Consider the following 14,618-nt stretch of genomic DNA (forward strand, 5'->3'; position numbering starts at 1 on the left):
GGATCAAAATATGGTATTTCTTGGGCCAAATATGTTTGCATCTTCTTTTTCCGATTTTATTGAATTTTTAGTAGGATCAATAACACTAATGTACTATCCGTCTCATATCTATATATCAATTTTCTTTTTTAACGGGAGTTTTAAAAATATTAGTATTATATTGGAATAAAATAAAAATAAAGGTAAAAAGACCAAATTAACCCTATTAGTATGGTATGATATAAAAGTAATGACATTTGTGTAATATATTGTAAATTAGAAAGATATTTGTAATATTAGGTAGATAATATAATTACTTAAAAAAATGGATACTTTCTTATGGGACGGACTAAAATGGATATATTGTTAAGGGACGGAAAGAGTATTAATTATAAATAATCATTTTTTAACCTACACTTCTTCATAGGCAAAAAATTATTGGAAATCAAATTAAGTATATGATAGGGTGGCGGTTACAGTAACAGTTAAATATAATCAGCATTATACTAGACGCACATTAATATATATATATGATATATTAGATATAAATATACATATATAAAATAAAATTTCTAGTACGTATTGATATTGTCTGTTAATATATGTTATCTATAGTATTTTTATATACTGATTAGGACAATGCTATAAATCTCCAATCAATACCTTAACTGAAGCTATATGATACATATTCACATTTTCTATCTCTTCAAAGTTTGTAATAATAAATTGTGGCAAATATAACTATATATTCTTATTTTGAAATCATATTTTAAAAATAATGATGAATAGTAAAGTGTAACAATATTAGTTACATATTGCATATATTTATTTTTTGTATTATTAAAAGTCAATAAATAATATTATTTCTCTTTAAGAGAAAATTCTATTTTTAAAAAAATCATTAAATTGTCTCAATACTCGGCTAGTCCGTCGGTATGCTGACCTCCCCCTCAAGAGCCATCTGTATCTTGTGCTTCAAAACATTCGAAATCTTCGTAATTTCAACGACTTCACATGATCCGAAGCTTTGATAGTCAATTGAGGAAAACAAATGCAAATCTTCGATATAATTGATGATAAATCACATTTTTTTATAAAATTCAACAAAGTCTTAATACATATATATATATATTTTTTGTATAATCTAAATCTTATTCAAAAAATAAAAACTAAAAAGTAAAATTAAGAAAGATTGAATTTTATTTTTTTAAAAATTTAATTGAAACATCTTTTTAAAAATAAATAAATAAAATCAAACAATGAGGCCACTTAGCACAGAAAAAATAAAATAAAATTCTGATACCTCCAAATCAAGTTCAGTTAGTTTATTCTTCATTCAAAATATCGCAATTATAGATTTTCACATTAAAAAAATAAATAAAAATCAGAAATTCTGAACTCCCACCGGGTTTTGAGTAATTCTTTTGGTAAGTAAAAAATACTAATGAATGTGTTTGTTTGAGAGACTGGATTTTAAATATAATTCATCCCATTTTTTTCCTTCAAAAATATTAAATCAAACACTTATTTTTTTATTTTTTATATTATACTAAAAAAATAATTTTACATTTAAAACATCACATCAATACCTGTTATATCACGTCATACAACTATTTCAATTCAAATTTTTACTATTCAAATCCCAACTCAAATTTCAAATCCCACGCAAACACACCATGTAATGTAAGAATCGTTAACTCAATTTTTTAAATATATGATGATCAAATGTAATAAATTCGCCCATTACCATAACGGGAGGATAAAACAATGCATAAAGAACAAAAGGTAACGTCATGTTATTATAATAAAAAAAATAATAATAATAAATAATTATGACAACGAGAGTGCCAATACTAAAATAAAATGACATGCTTTTTCTTTTCTCTTTTAAAAAAAATAATATAATTCATATTCTAATAACGTAGGATAATTTTGTTTGTTTATATAACAGTAACATTTAATTGGTTGAGCCAAAAATCTCAATTAATCAAGTGGATTGAATGGAAACAAAAATCACTAAAGTCATTAATTAAATATGTTTAGTTGAAATTAAAAAGGATTAAATTTTAATTATTACATATTATATTAATGAATTTATTTAGATGATGGTAAAAAATTATTCTTTCACGATTTCTTAAAATCTCATCCGGCTAGAAATTATAAGTGTTTTTATTTTGGAATGTCCAATTATAAAGTAAATATTTTATTAAATATCTCATTTTATTTACAAATACTCTCTTATTTTACATCACATCGTTACTTTTATACCAAAAACAAGGTCAAACTAGTCACTATAATTAAAATATTGTTATCTTAAATACCAAACAAAAAGTAAATATATACTGTGTGGATAGAGGGGAGTATTTTTTTAAAAAAATTAATATATTAAATATATTTATTATTTTTATATTATTTATATAATTTCATATATTTCACATAAAAGAAAAAAAAAAAAGTAAAATTATTTATTCGAAAAATTTCATTAAACAAACACACAGATAAGATTAATTTGTAATAATTAGTTTGGATGCAAATTTGATATTGAATGTAAGATCCTGTCTGCTGCTGGCATTCTATACGTATATGGATATATAATATATATATTACATTACTTATAAAAATACCTGAAGATATTTGGGGAAAATAACTATGACCAAATGCGTCGTTTGCCCTAAAGGAGCCTCAGCATTCTCTTCAGGCACTCGCTTTTCCTCTTCTTCCCAGAACCTTCCAACCAACATTTTCTTCAATCCAAGGTGATTTTCTTCGAAATTCAAGCTTAAGCCATTTTTCTATTATGCAATTTTATGAAAATTTGGTGCTCCGATGACCAATTGTTATTGCTGCAGCTGCGGCAGCTGTTGTTGTTGTTGTTGTTAGCTGTAGCCGTATGACGAGCGCATCAGAGCTATTCTACAACCGCAGGTTTCGATTCGGTCGGAATTCGGATGCGATAGGTGTCGGAATTGATTCGGACCCTCCGTCATCTGTTGACCGGAGCAGTCGTCGCCACCGACATTACCACACTTCTGGTTCCAATCAAACTCGCCGAGATCGGGTTTGCGATCCGCTGCGCCGGGCTCCACAGGCCTCTGTTTCCCGTCGCAATTCAAATTCCTCTCAGGTTAGTTTTCTTCTCGTCTGATTCCGACTAGTTTCTCTGTATTATTCCTGCGTATGATAATATTCTATCGTTGTTTGTTTAAGTTAGTTTGATTTCGGATTGATAATCGCATCTAGGATGCAATTCACAGACCATATGTAAATTATTACACATTACAGGAGCTGTGCGTTCTATTATCCTTAGTTTTCGACATTGTCAGGCTTTCTAATGCATGTGCAAACGCCGTTCATTCATGTTCTAAGGTCTGTAGCTTCCAAATTTAGTTGACAAGAACAAATGCCTCTCAGATATATGTCACTTTGATTCCAAAATTGAAGCTGTTAAGATTTATCTATGCATCAGTATAGGCACTACGGGTTGGGGCTTAGGATAGAGCTGTTGAGTAATTGCCATTTCATTTATTACCTTTGAAGTAGATTTTTGTATGGTTTAATTGTTTATTAACAGGTACTAGGTGACCGACTGTCTTGTTTGTCTAAATGTTTTGCTTCCTGTTACATTGATCTGATTGTTTATCGTCTCCATTAAAGCTTCTTCCCTGTTTAATTGCTTTGATGATTTTGGTTTTCTGAAGTTCACATCCCATCTTTAGTTCATTGCCTTATCGTATATATTTTTTGATTCCCTGGGTACTGATTTGGCTACAGCTGTTGCTGTTTTCTTGACGCGTCTTCTGAAGAAATTCAAAGTATATATAGATGAATCATTTGTGTGATTTCATCCAATAAAACTTAATGAACTGGAAGGATTTAGTTATTTGACCACAAAATATTTCCTAACAAAACAGGCCATAGTATGTTTCCCAATTACTACGTACATTGACTGAATTGTTGAAACATTGGTTGGAATGAAGTTTCTTTCGTAGCTGTGGGCTCATTAGTATCTCTGTGAGTTTTTCGGATTCAATTTTCACTTTTCTACCCAGAGCCATTCATATGCTTTATTTGCTAGGACACGCTCAAACTATTTTCGTTCATTTGCATAGTTAATAGTACAGAAGTAGCCATTCACTTTTAGGTGGTCTCATCTTTAATTTTAATCGACATGTACAGGAACGAGAATCCACTCGGCCTGAAGGAGGAATTCATCCATTTTCTTCAGGAAATAGTAGTCATTCAGGAAGAGATACTAATCCACAAGGTAACCTAAGAAACAACAGGAATGATCGTCTTCCAGGAGCTGTACTACTTGCCAGGGAAAGGCTTTTGGAGAGGTTGAGAGGCACCACACTTTCTGCCACCAGGTAAGTTTTCTACCACCTAACCCACCGGATAGTATTTACTTACGGCATCCATGATTAGTAAAAATGTAGAATAACTGCGAGTTTCATTCCCGATTACAATCAACCTGCAAAAATTCACTTAACCAGTTGCTTCTTTGACATGAGAAAGTACCCCCTTTTACCATACCATCTGGTTTTCTCTTACCTTTCTCTACTATAATTTTACACCGGCACTTGTGGTAATAATTTTACAGACAACCTGCAAAAACCCCACTTAATCAGCCTTCTTTAATTGTGTCGCATTGTTCAGTGCAGCTGTTTTATTTTTCAATTTAACTTTATAGACATCATAATTGCAGGCGGAGCGACAGGCATATATCTGTTAATAATGTTCACAATATTGACATAATAATGGAGGATGACTTTAGAGACACCAATTTGATTGGGCGACAATGGAAGAGGAGGCCTCCGGGCCTTTCTCAAGAGGCAATTAGCTCTTTACAGGTCGAACTATTCTGCCCGGCGGAAGAGAAAGATGCAGCGGGATTGGCGAGCGTAAGGGAGATAAGCGAGTGCAGCATATGCCTGGAGAGTTTCTCACCAGGAGATGAACTGGTACGTCTCCCATGTCGACATAGGTACCATTTATGTTGCTTGTATCCATGGCTACAGACTTGTGGAGATTGTCCTTATTGTCGAAGGAGTATTGATGTTAGTACTGGTTAGTAGAATCCACACCCAAGGTATTCACACTTAACTTTTTTTCGCATCTGTTTTGAGTCGGACGATGTTGTGAGAATATTTAGTAGAGAATAGAGGTAGAAATGTGTAAATAGACGACGCCGTCATCATCGTCGTGTCGTCGTTTCTGGTGTGAAGAGATGAAACATCAGAGTTGTTGTGGTGCTATATATATATATATATATATATAGAGATAGATAGATATAGATTTATATGTGTGTGTGTGAGTTGTGTAGAAAGAATAGCCTTTTTTAGTGGCATTCATTTCTGTTGTGTTTGTGTTCTCTGTGTTGTATTGTTAACTTCAACATGCCTTTCAACAATCAGTTCATTATTTATATGTCTTTTAATTTATCTAAGGTAAATATACGCTTTTGATCAGTTTTTATTTCACAAAATTTAAAAGTTATGGTTTGTCTTTATTTTTACAAACTGTATAAATGAAAAGGCTATCAAGTTTTTATTTTATTTTGTTTAAAAAATAATATTTACATAATTAAATGCATATTTACAAACAACATCAGTATTGATGGAGATAATGTTTTGTGTTTATTTTAATATAATACAAAGATAATTTTTACGTAATAAATACTCTTTTTGTCTCATTTATCACGTGTATTTTTTCATTTTGGTCTGTTTTACTTGTACACCTTAATTTTATTCTATATATTTTAAATTTATAATTTTTGTAATTTTAATTAGATTAACTAGTTAGGTAATCTTAATTTATAATTATTTTTACGGATACAGTTTATTAATTATACATCTCTTAAATTATAGTATTTATATTATAAGGGACATGATAGTCGGAATAGAGGGAATAATATATAAATATTTTATAGATATGTTATACCTTTATAATAAAACACAAATGTGAATTATGCAATCAATATTTTTCCGGCTCACAATTCGTAAACCCACACTCAAATATACCAATTGCTTTATCGAGTATCTAAGGACACAAATTCATAGGATTCAATTAGATTATTGTCATTTTTATCAAACATTGTTAAATTACAAAAAAAATAAAAAATAAAAAATAAAAATCAAATCATTTAATATATAATTTTTATTTACCAGTAATAGAGGGGGTATATTCTTTTTATTTTTTATTTTTTTATTTTAACTCACATGACTCCCCCTAAGAGTCTAAGACATACAAATATATTTGATGTACCAATCTAAAAGAAGAATAAAATGGCTAATAATTAGTAAATCATACGAGTTCGTTTGGTAAACACATTAAACAAGTTTTGTATAATTGATTTGACTAAATAGACAAAAAAATCAACAAAGTTTGAATTCGTAACTCATAATAATAATAATAATAATAATAATAATAATAATAATAATAATAATTTCCAGTCGTTATAAAATGTGCTCATTTCTGAGGGTATTATATATGTTCCTACCATACTACTTTAATAAACCTTTCTATCTATTTCGTTTTATTTTATTTTTCTATAAGATTTCTACCAAACGCACCACTAACAGATTATATACAATTGACATTTTCAAAACATTGGACAATATATATATATAAAGTGATTATCAATGTGTGCTTATTTGTTATTGATTTAATTAATATATATATATATATATTAATTATTATGAATAATCATTATTCTTATTTTTTATATTTAAATTAAAATATACTTTCGTGCGTAACAACTTATAAACCTATTCTGAGCCAAGACAATTACTCCCTCCGTCCCAAAAAAAAATATCTATTTTGGTTTTTGCACGTAATTTTAAAAATATTAGTATTATATTGGAATATAGTATGAATAAAGTAGAAATAACTAAAATAATCTTGTTAGTACGTGTGATATAAAGGTAATGACATTTGTGTAATATATTGTAAGTTGTAAAGGTATTTGTAATATTAAGTAGATAGTACCGTTACTAAAAAAGGAAATTGATACTTTGTTATGAGACGGACTAAAATGGAAAAATTGATATTTTGTTATGGGACGGATGAAGTATAAATTTAGTAATCAAACTCAATTTATATTTTACCATATACTTCATCCGTCCACTTACAATGTTTACATATTTTTATTTTGGGACGTCCAATTACAAAGTTAACATTTCATTAAATACCTTACTTTTTTTCACAAATATCCTTATTTTACATCACATCATTATTTTTACACAAAAAGTAAAGACAAAAATGTCTACATTATTTTTAACTACTAACTATAATTAAAATACTATTATTTCTTATAACTATAATTAAAATACTATTATTTCTTAAACACCGACGTCAAAAGTAAATATAAAATTATAAGTGCGCGGAGGGAGTATTATCTTTAATAATTATGGCATGAATAATTAAAGATATTTATCCATTACAAAATTCAAATTTATAATCCAAAACAGTAAATTACGAAAATACCCACGTCGCATTAATTGCTAATGATGATGAAATCTCGAAATTAATTTGCTAAGCAATGATTAATTAATAAATCTTTCGGTGTGCAGAGAATAGAAAAGCGCGTGGGGAAAGTAATTGTGCCGTGTTTGGTTGTTCTTTTTAAAAAATTTCTGTTTTTTTCTTCCGTTTCTTCCACCACTTTATTTAACGCGCTTTGTTTCTTTCCCAAGATTTTCCATTTCCACACACACAGTCTCCTCTCTCTGTATCAATTCCATAAAACCTCGTCAAATTCCAACTTTTCTCCTTATTTGATTCCATCGGAGATTGTGAAGGTCGTCACCTAGGGATTCTACCGGATTCGCGGTGAAGAACTGATTATTGTATACGGCGGCGGCAGCGGCGGCGGCGGTAAGGAAAGATGCTGCGATCATGGTGTAGTCGGTGCTTGGGGCGGCGGAGCGGCGACGGATTGCTATGGCACATGGATTTGAAGCCCCACGCGTCAGGAGACTTTTCAATTGCGGTTGTGCAGGCGAATTCGAATTTGGAGGATCAGAGTCAGGTTTACACGTCGCCGTCCGCCACATACGTCGGCGTGTACGACGGCCATGGCGGACCGGAGGCATCTCGTTTTGTTAATCGCCACCTGTTTCCTTATCTTCACAGTAATTTCCTATCATCTCCTTCAAGCTTTGCTTTCTTCCTCTGTGCGGTTATTTTCTGAACTTCTATTAATTTTCTTCAATTGAGACTTTTTGTTGGTATGTTTGTTCCTAGGTCCTTGAGAATTGAGAGGTTAATTTGATTTTCGTTCCTAATTTTTTGCAAATAATAGATGTGTATTTAAAAAGCTACCAATCAATCTATCTATCTATCTCTATTAAGATATTTTGTAGATTGTTTGCTGATGATCATCCATGTACAAGTGTCTGTTGAACTCCATCCTTCTCACTTCCTTTTGTTGCTCCATTTTTATATGTTTTGTGCTAAGCTATTTTGAGTGTGTGCTCGAGCCAATTCATGGTCATGGATTTAATTCACAGAAGCATAATGAGATGCACATTTCCTGAAATCCTTTTGAAGTTTTGTGTGGTAATTTTCACAGAATTTTCTTCTGAGCATGGAGGATTGTCATCTGATGTGATAAAGAAGGCATTCAATGCCACAGAAGAGGAATTCACTCGTTTAGTGAAGAGATCATTGGCACTGAAGCCTCAAATCGCTTCGGTGGGATCATGTTGCCTTGTAGGTGCAATTTCAAATGGAGAATTGTACGTTGCGAATTTGGGGGATTCGAGGGCTGTTCTTGGTAGGAGAGGCTTTGATGGAGAAAAAAATTTGGTGGCTGAAAGGTTGTCCACAGATCATAATGTTTCATGTGAGAATGTGAGGAGGGAGGTCAAAGCTCTGCATCCCGACGATACTCAAATTGTTGTTTATTGTCGTGGAGTTTGGAGAATCAAAGGAATTATTCAGGTAGTCGATGAAAATCATATTTACTGATCATTTTTAATCTCATTTAAATATTCCTTACATGTCGTCTACTACGGTATAAGAGCTCTCCCTCAGAGAATGCCATTCACTAAAATTGGTTTAACAGCAAAAGATGATCGATCATATTAGCTTTGCTGTGTGATTCTTGACTGAGGGACTGCTTAGAGGTTTACCTTTTTTCATTAGCTTAACTCGTCTGTCGAATGGATATCGTTCTAAAATATATGATTCTTGTGCTTCTTTTGAATAAGCTGATTGCATAATTTATTCCTATTCTATTTTCAAATCGTCCCTTACAACGTGAACATCTTTTAAAGAAGTGGAGTTTAGATCCTAACAGAAATAGAATTGCTCCGATCCCGGGCTATAATATAATAATCAGATGAATCTTGTTTATGCTTTTAGGATTTGTTCTCTTTTTCTTTATGTATGAGTGGTTGCAGCCGAGTGAGATAAAGATTCTGTACATCCTCCATAGCCATATTTCTTATGCGAAGAAAAGCACTAAACAGTATCCCTCTTTCCAGGTGTCTAGATCAATCGGCGACCTTTATTTGAAGAAACCCGAGTTTCACAGAGATCCCATATTCCAACAATTCGGGAACTACGTCCCGATGAAGCGACCACTATTGACTGCCGAACCCTCCATTGTAAGGAGAAAGCTCAGACCTCAAGACTTGTTTCTGATTTTTGCCTCGGATGGTCTCTGGGAACACCTCAGCGACGACACAGCAGTGCAGATAGTATCCAAATACCCGAGAGCTGTAAGCTCCTTACACTGTCCTAAATATAATCTGTAGATACTAGGAAAGGGTTGTTACTAAACAAGGTGAAGTTTTTGTTTTTTTTTTTTTGCAGGGAATAGCGAAGAGATTAGTAGCGGCAGCAATGCAAGAAGCTGCTAAGAAGCGAGAAGTGCGATACAAAGATATTAGGAAGATCGAGAGGGGAATCAGACGACATTTCCACGACGACATCAGTGTCATCGTCATCTACCTTGATCATCAAAAAGTCTCGACCAAACAAGGTACTATTGGCTGCACTGCTGCCCCTCTCGACATATTTTCGTTTCATTCTGACCAAGTCGTCGAGGATTTAGGCGACGGGATTTCCCGACCAAGAGTTGCATATTGACTGATGACTGAGTAGATAATTTACTTGATGATGGTACAAAGTAGAGATTAGAATCTAGAAACTAGAAAGAATTGTGTGGGTGGGCGGGTGTGTGTTATGAATGAATATATATATATATATATTATTATAGGTTGTCTGAAACTTTTGTTTTGATTTTTCCCATAGAAAGAAAGAAACTAACAGTTGGTTTTTGAAGATTAGGGTCTTAACACACACCATCATATGCTGTTCTTTGAATCAGATCAGATCGATTTCTTACACAATTTTATTAAAAATTACTATTCATTTGGTGGTTTTGTTGTAGTTTTTGGTGTCTGATTCTTATTTGCTTTCTGACATGTACTGTAGTATTTTGTAATTTATACCAATATATTAAAGTAAATGTGGACTTTATACTTTGCTAATTACCGAGACAATTCTGTTCTAATAATCAAATTTTGTTTCAAATCATTGACAAGTGAGATGGGTTTTGAAGAGTTTCTTCATGGGGTTTGAAACCATCTAATAATGTACGTGAGATAAAAAGAAACACGAAATAAATTCTTTACATTTAAAATATTATATTAATAAATATTTATATTATATCAAATAATTATTTCTGTTTACAATTTTACCAACCAAAACCCTATAAATAACCATGCCCTTTGTTACTTTCTTTTGATTGTAAAATTTCAAATAATAATATAACTAAGTATTTTGATAAATAATGTTAAGTGGGTATACATGTACTTTTATTTTTTTTAAGTGGTCTCTCATAAGTAAACATAACATGACTTTTACAATAGCATGCTAATATATATATATATATATATTTACCTATTTACAAAATTAAAATCCAGATAAAAATATTTAAAAACTTTAGTAGGTACCTGCCTATTATTCAAAATGGTTTGACAGCTATTCAACCTAATTGATAGTTTTTGTAGTACCACCTTCCTCTAGACTTGACCACCTATTATTCAATATATATATATATATATATATTATCTCCGACATGACTTAATGTATATTTTTATTTTATCATAATAAATGTAAAAGAATAATATTTTATTAATAACTAAAAAAATTATAAGATAATTTTTTATTTTTAAAAATACAAGAGAAAAGAAATGCATATATACTCCCTCTGTCAGGTCACAAAGAGAATAACTTTTTTATTTGTACGTAAATTTTTTAATATTATTGAATATTAGTATTTTATTAGATTATAGTAACAAGACAAAAATATCCATATTATTTGTACGTAAATTTTTTAATATTATTGAATATTAGTATTTTATTAGATTATAGTAACAAGACAAAAATATCCATATAATATAAAAATAATAGCATTACAAATTTTGTATATCATTGTTCAAATCTTTAGAAAGTACCATTTAATTGGTTAGATAGCACCAATTAATTTTTTTTTATTTTTTGAATTCTTGATTAGTGTTCTTCTATGAGCTCTTGAATTGATGTTATATGAGAAACTAACAACACAAGTATCGAACATTACATATATTGTATAGAGCAACAAACATAACATCTTTCATAAAGCATCAAATATATTTCTACATAGCATCATATATATTTATATAGAATACAATGTATACTTTATATGACATGCTTACAGATAAAATAAATAACTCTTATTTTAAAATCCCAATGCTATGTTCACTAAATATTGGTATTCTCTAGATATTCAATATGTGCTTTTGAGGGGAAACAAACACGGCAGCGATCACTAAATATAAAATATTACAATCAATTATTTTAACAAGAAAACACAAGTCACAAATCAAAAACCAAACACAAGAGGTCCGAAAGGAAATGACCTGTGTCGGAATGGACTTGTGATCCTGAAATTATGAGACATCTCTAGGTCCTCCGGAGGAATGTACCGACATTGCAAATTTCTACAATATAAGAAAAAAAATATAGAAACCAAACACAAGAGTGTTTAATTCATTACTAATTTTGATAAAATCATAATTTTAATATTTAACTATTATCTTCAATTCAACAATATTTAATTATTAATTCATTTTTCAAAAATACTTTTAATTATTTTTTTTTTCATTTTTTTAAATAAAATATTTATTTTCCGTAGTTGACAAAAAAAAAAACACCACGTTTACCTGACAGAGGAATAGTTTGATTAAATACTTTTGAAAAGAAGAAAATTTTAAAATAACTAATAAAAATCTCATTGCCTAGTAATTCATTATATTATTATTATCATTTGCAACAGAGCATGAGAACAAGGAAGACGAAGATGAACAAGACTCCAAAAACACAAAATACAAACAGCACAACACACACAAAGATTCAAGAAAACAAATCAAATCAAAGAAAAGAGATAGAGAATTCATAATCATAATAACATACCTGTACCTATGGCACAATCTTGTAAGCCTTCAACTTGTCGATCCAAGAAACAAACGAGTTCTTCGAATTCCTAAACCCCAGAAAGCCATGCTCCTTGCTCTTGTTCATCGTGTCCAACCCCACAACATTCTTCAGCACTGCATCCACATACCACCAGTTCGCCACATCCTCGTACCTCGTCGCCGCCAAACCATTCTCCCTCACTATCTCCTCCCACACCGCCGCCTTCCCCTTCATCATCTCCTCCAGCCTCACCTCCTCCTTCCCCTCCTCATACCCCTCGTACGCCACCCCAAACTGCTCCGCCAACACCTTCCAGAACAGCTTCCATTTGAAGGCGTCCCCGTTCGTCACATTGAACGCCTCATTCTTTGCATAAGGATCCACCGCCGTCCATATCTGATGCTCCGCCACTAAATCCGCGTCCGAGCAATCTGAAAACTCCTCCCATGCTGCCCTGCATCCCGGGAACTTCATCACTGTCCCTTCGTGCTTGCAAATGGCGGCGTAGACGCATAAGGATCCCACCATGTTCATCATGCTGTATGGGGAGAAGCCGAAGATTTGACTCGGCCGGTGGACAGACCATGTTAGGCCTTCCTTCTTTGAGACTTCTTCCAGCAGAATGTCCTCCTGCGTGTAGTAGAAATTGATGTGGTTTAATCGTGGCATGTCCTCTGTGAATGGAGGATCCGGGGTCTCGACTTTGCCTATGGCTTCCCAGGGGCCGAGGTAATGCTTACGACCGGTTTGCAGACAGATGTGCTTCAAATCAGGGCAATTGGGGATCACTGCGTTGAGGACGTTCCTCAGCATTCTGCCATTGATTTCGCAGTTCTCCGCCTCGGTGGATCGGTTGGCCCAGGCGGTGTAGAAGACGTGGGTGATGTCTGTGAGGGGTTCGAGCTTGGCGCTGGCGTCGTCGGCGTCGGAAATGTCGCAGCAGATGTAATTGATCGGGTTGTCCTCGTTCCACGACGGGCGGGGGCGGCGCGCCACGCCGTAGACCTTCCAGGGGCCGCCGGGGGTGTCGGAGAGCGGCAGGATCTCCGCCAGGCTGTTTCCGACGATGCCGGTCACGCCGACGATTAGGGCTACGCTTTGGTGCTTTGGGGGCGCTGCATCCTCGTCGAATTTTTTCTGAATTGAACCATTGGGAATCGAATTAGGAAAAATTCACGAACAAATCGCTTCGAGTTGCACAGACAATTACCAAAAACCATGGAAATTCAGAAATTAGGGCTACGAATTGCTATCTAAAATTTCTTATTCAAATTAAGCAAGATAGATATAAAAAAAAAAAAAAAAAAAAAAAAAAAAACAGCCGAAATCGAATCGAAACGTGGAAATGAACGTCGATTGTGAAAGAGGAGGATACAAACCTTGGCAGCGCCGATTGCTCCAGCCCACCACCAGCTCATTTTGGGGATTCCGATCGGATCCGATCCTATCGATTGCAGATTAGATTAGATTAGTAAGCCAAAGTGAAGAAGAAGTGATGATTGATTGGAGAGAGAAGAGAAAGCATAATAAATAATAAATAATAAACAATAAATAGAGATTAGTCGGTCGCAGGCCATTAACAAAAAAAAGAATAACGATGAAAGTCACTTCTATTTTAATACAACTGTAATCAATTTTAAGTACCAAAGACAAAATTGCTTCTCATTATCTACATATTTTTAATCAATAAGATGTTTTTAAAATTAATATATATATATGGATAAGGTTTTAATATATATATATATATATTTTGTTACACTATACAATTCCGATGCTAAAAAAATATTATTTTATTAATAAATTATTACATTAAATTATTATACAAATTCAAAAAATATATAATTTTCCTCCGAAAAATTTAGTTTCACTTCTTTATAAAAATAGAAAAAATTGAGGCTAAATTTTCGGAACAGAGAGTATAATGCAAATCAAACATTTGTTTGATTTTGATTTCAATTTTGTTAAAGTACCAATATTTTAATATGATATTTTATATGTTAAAAAAATAATTATTTCTCTATTCTATATAATTTGTCAAGCCACATAATTTATTTATTTTTATATAATATAATATACATTCTAATTATATTTTAAAATTTGTATTATTTTTATTTTAATTAAACTATATACTCATTTAATCTTAATTTATAATTATTTTTATAAATATATTT

The 14,618-nt window shown here is 32.1% G+C and overlaps 3 protein-coding genes across 3 annotated transcripts; 2 read left to right on the plus strand and 1 right to left on the minus strand.

The window, feature by feature from the left end:
• Positions 1-2,611: 2,611 nt before the first annotated feature.
• On the plus strand, positions 2,612-5,418 carry LOC127256120 (probable E3 ubiquitin-protein ligase RHY1A). Its single transcript, XM_051281963.1, has 4 exons — positions 2,612-2,735; positions 2,829-3,103; positions 4,156-4,346; positions 4,685-5,418. Exons 2-4 carry the CDS (start codon positions 2,870-2,872, stop codon positions 5,049-5,051), a joined length of 792 nt encoding a protein of 263 aa, XP_051137920.1. The 5' UTR covers positions 2,612-2,735; positions 2,829-2,869; the 3' UTR covers positions 5,052-5,418.
• A 2,242-nt stretch (positions 5,419-7,660) lies between these two features.
• LOC127252444 (probable protein phosphatase 2C 63) lies at positions 7,661-11,311 on the plus strand. Its single transcript, XM_051276620.1, has 4 exons — positions 7,661-8,111; positions 8,552-8,922; positions 9,468-9,704; positions 9,799-11,311. The coding sequence occupies exons 1-4, from the start codon at positions 7,865-7,867 to the stop codon at positions 10,072-10,074; spliced, it is 1,131 nt and encodes a 376-aa protein (XP_051132577.1). The 5' UTR covers positions 7,661-7,864; the 3' UTR covers positions 10,075-11,311.
• Positions 11,312-11,559: 248 nt separating this feature from the next.
• On the minus strand, positions 11,560-14,003 carry LOC127252438 (3-oxo-Delta(4,5)-steroid 5-beta-reductase). The gene is made up of 3 exons (XM_051276608.1): positions 13,827-14,003; positions 12,445-13,584; positions 11,560-11,972 (listed from the first exon to the last, which is right to left on the minus strand). Exons 1-2 carry the CDS (start codon positions 13,863-13,865, stop codon positions 12,451-12,453), a joined length of 1,173 nt encoding a protein of 390 aa, XP_051132565.1. The 5' UTR covers positions 13,866-14,003; the 3' UTR covers positions 11,560-11,972; positions 12,445-12,450.
• Between the last annotated feature and the right edge of the window lie 615 nt (positions 14,004-14,618).

The sequence above is a fragment of the Andrographis paniculata genome, unplaced genomic scaffold, assembly GCF_009805555.1.
Source record: "Andrographis paniculata isolate CXL003 unplaced genomic scaffold, ASM980555v1 Contig12END, whole genome shotgun sequence".
Lineage (NCBI taxonomy): Eukaryota > Viridiplantae > Streptophyta > Magnoliopsida > Lamiales > Acanthaceae > Andrographis > Andrographis paniculata.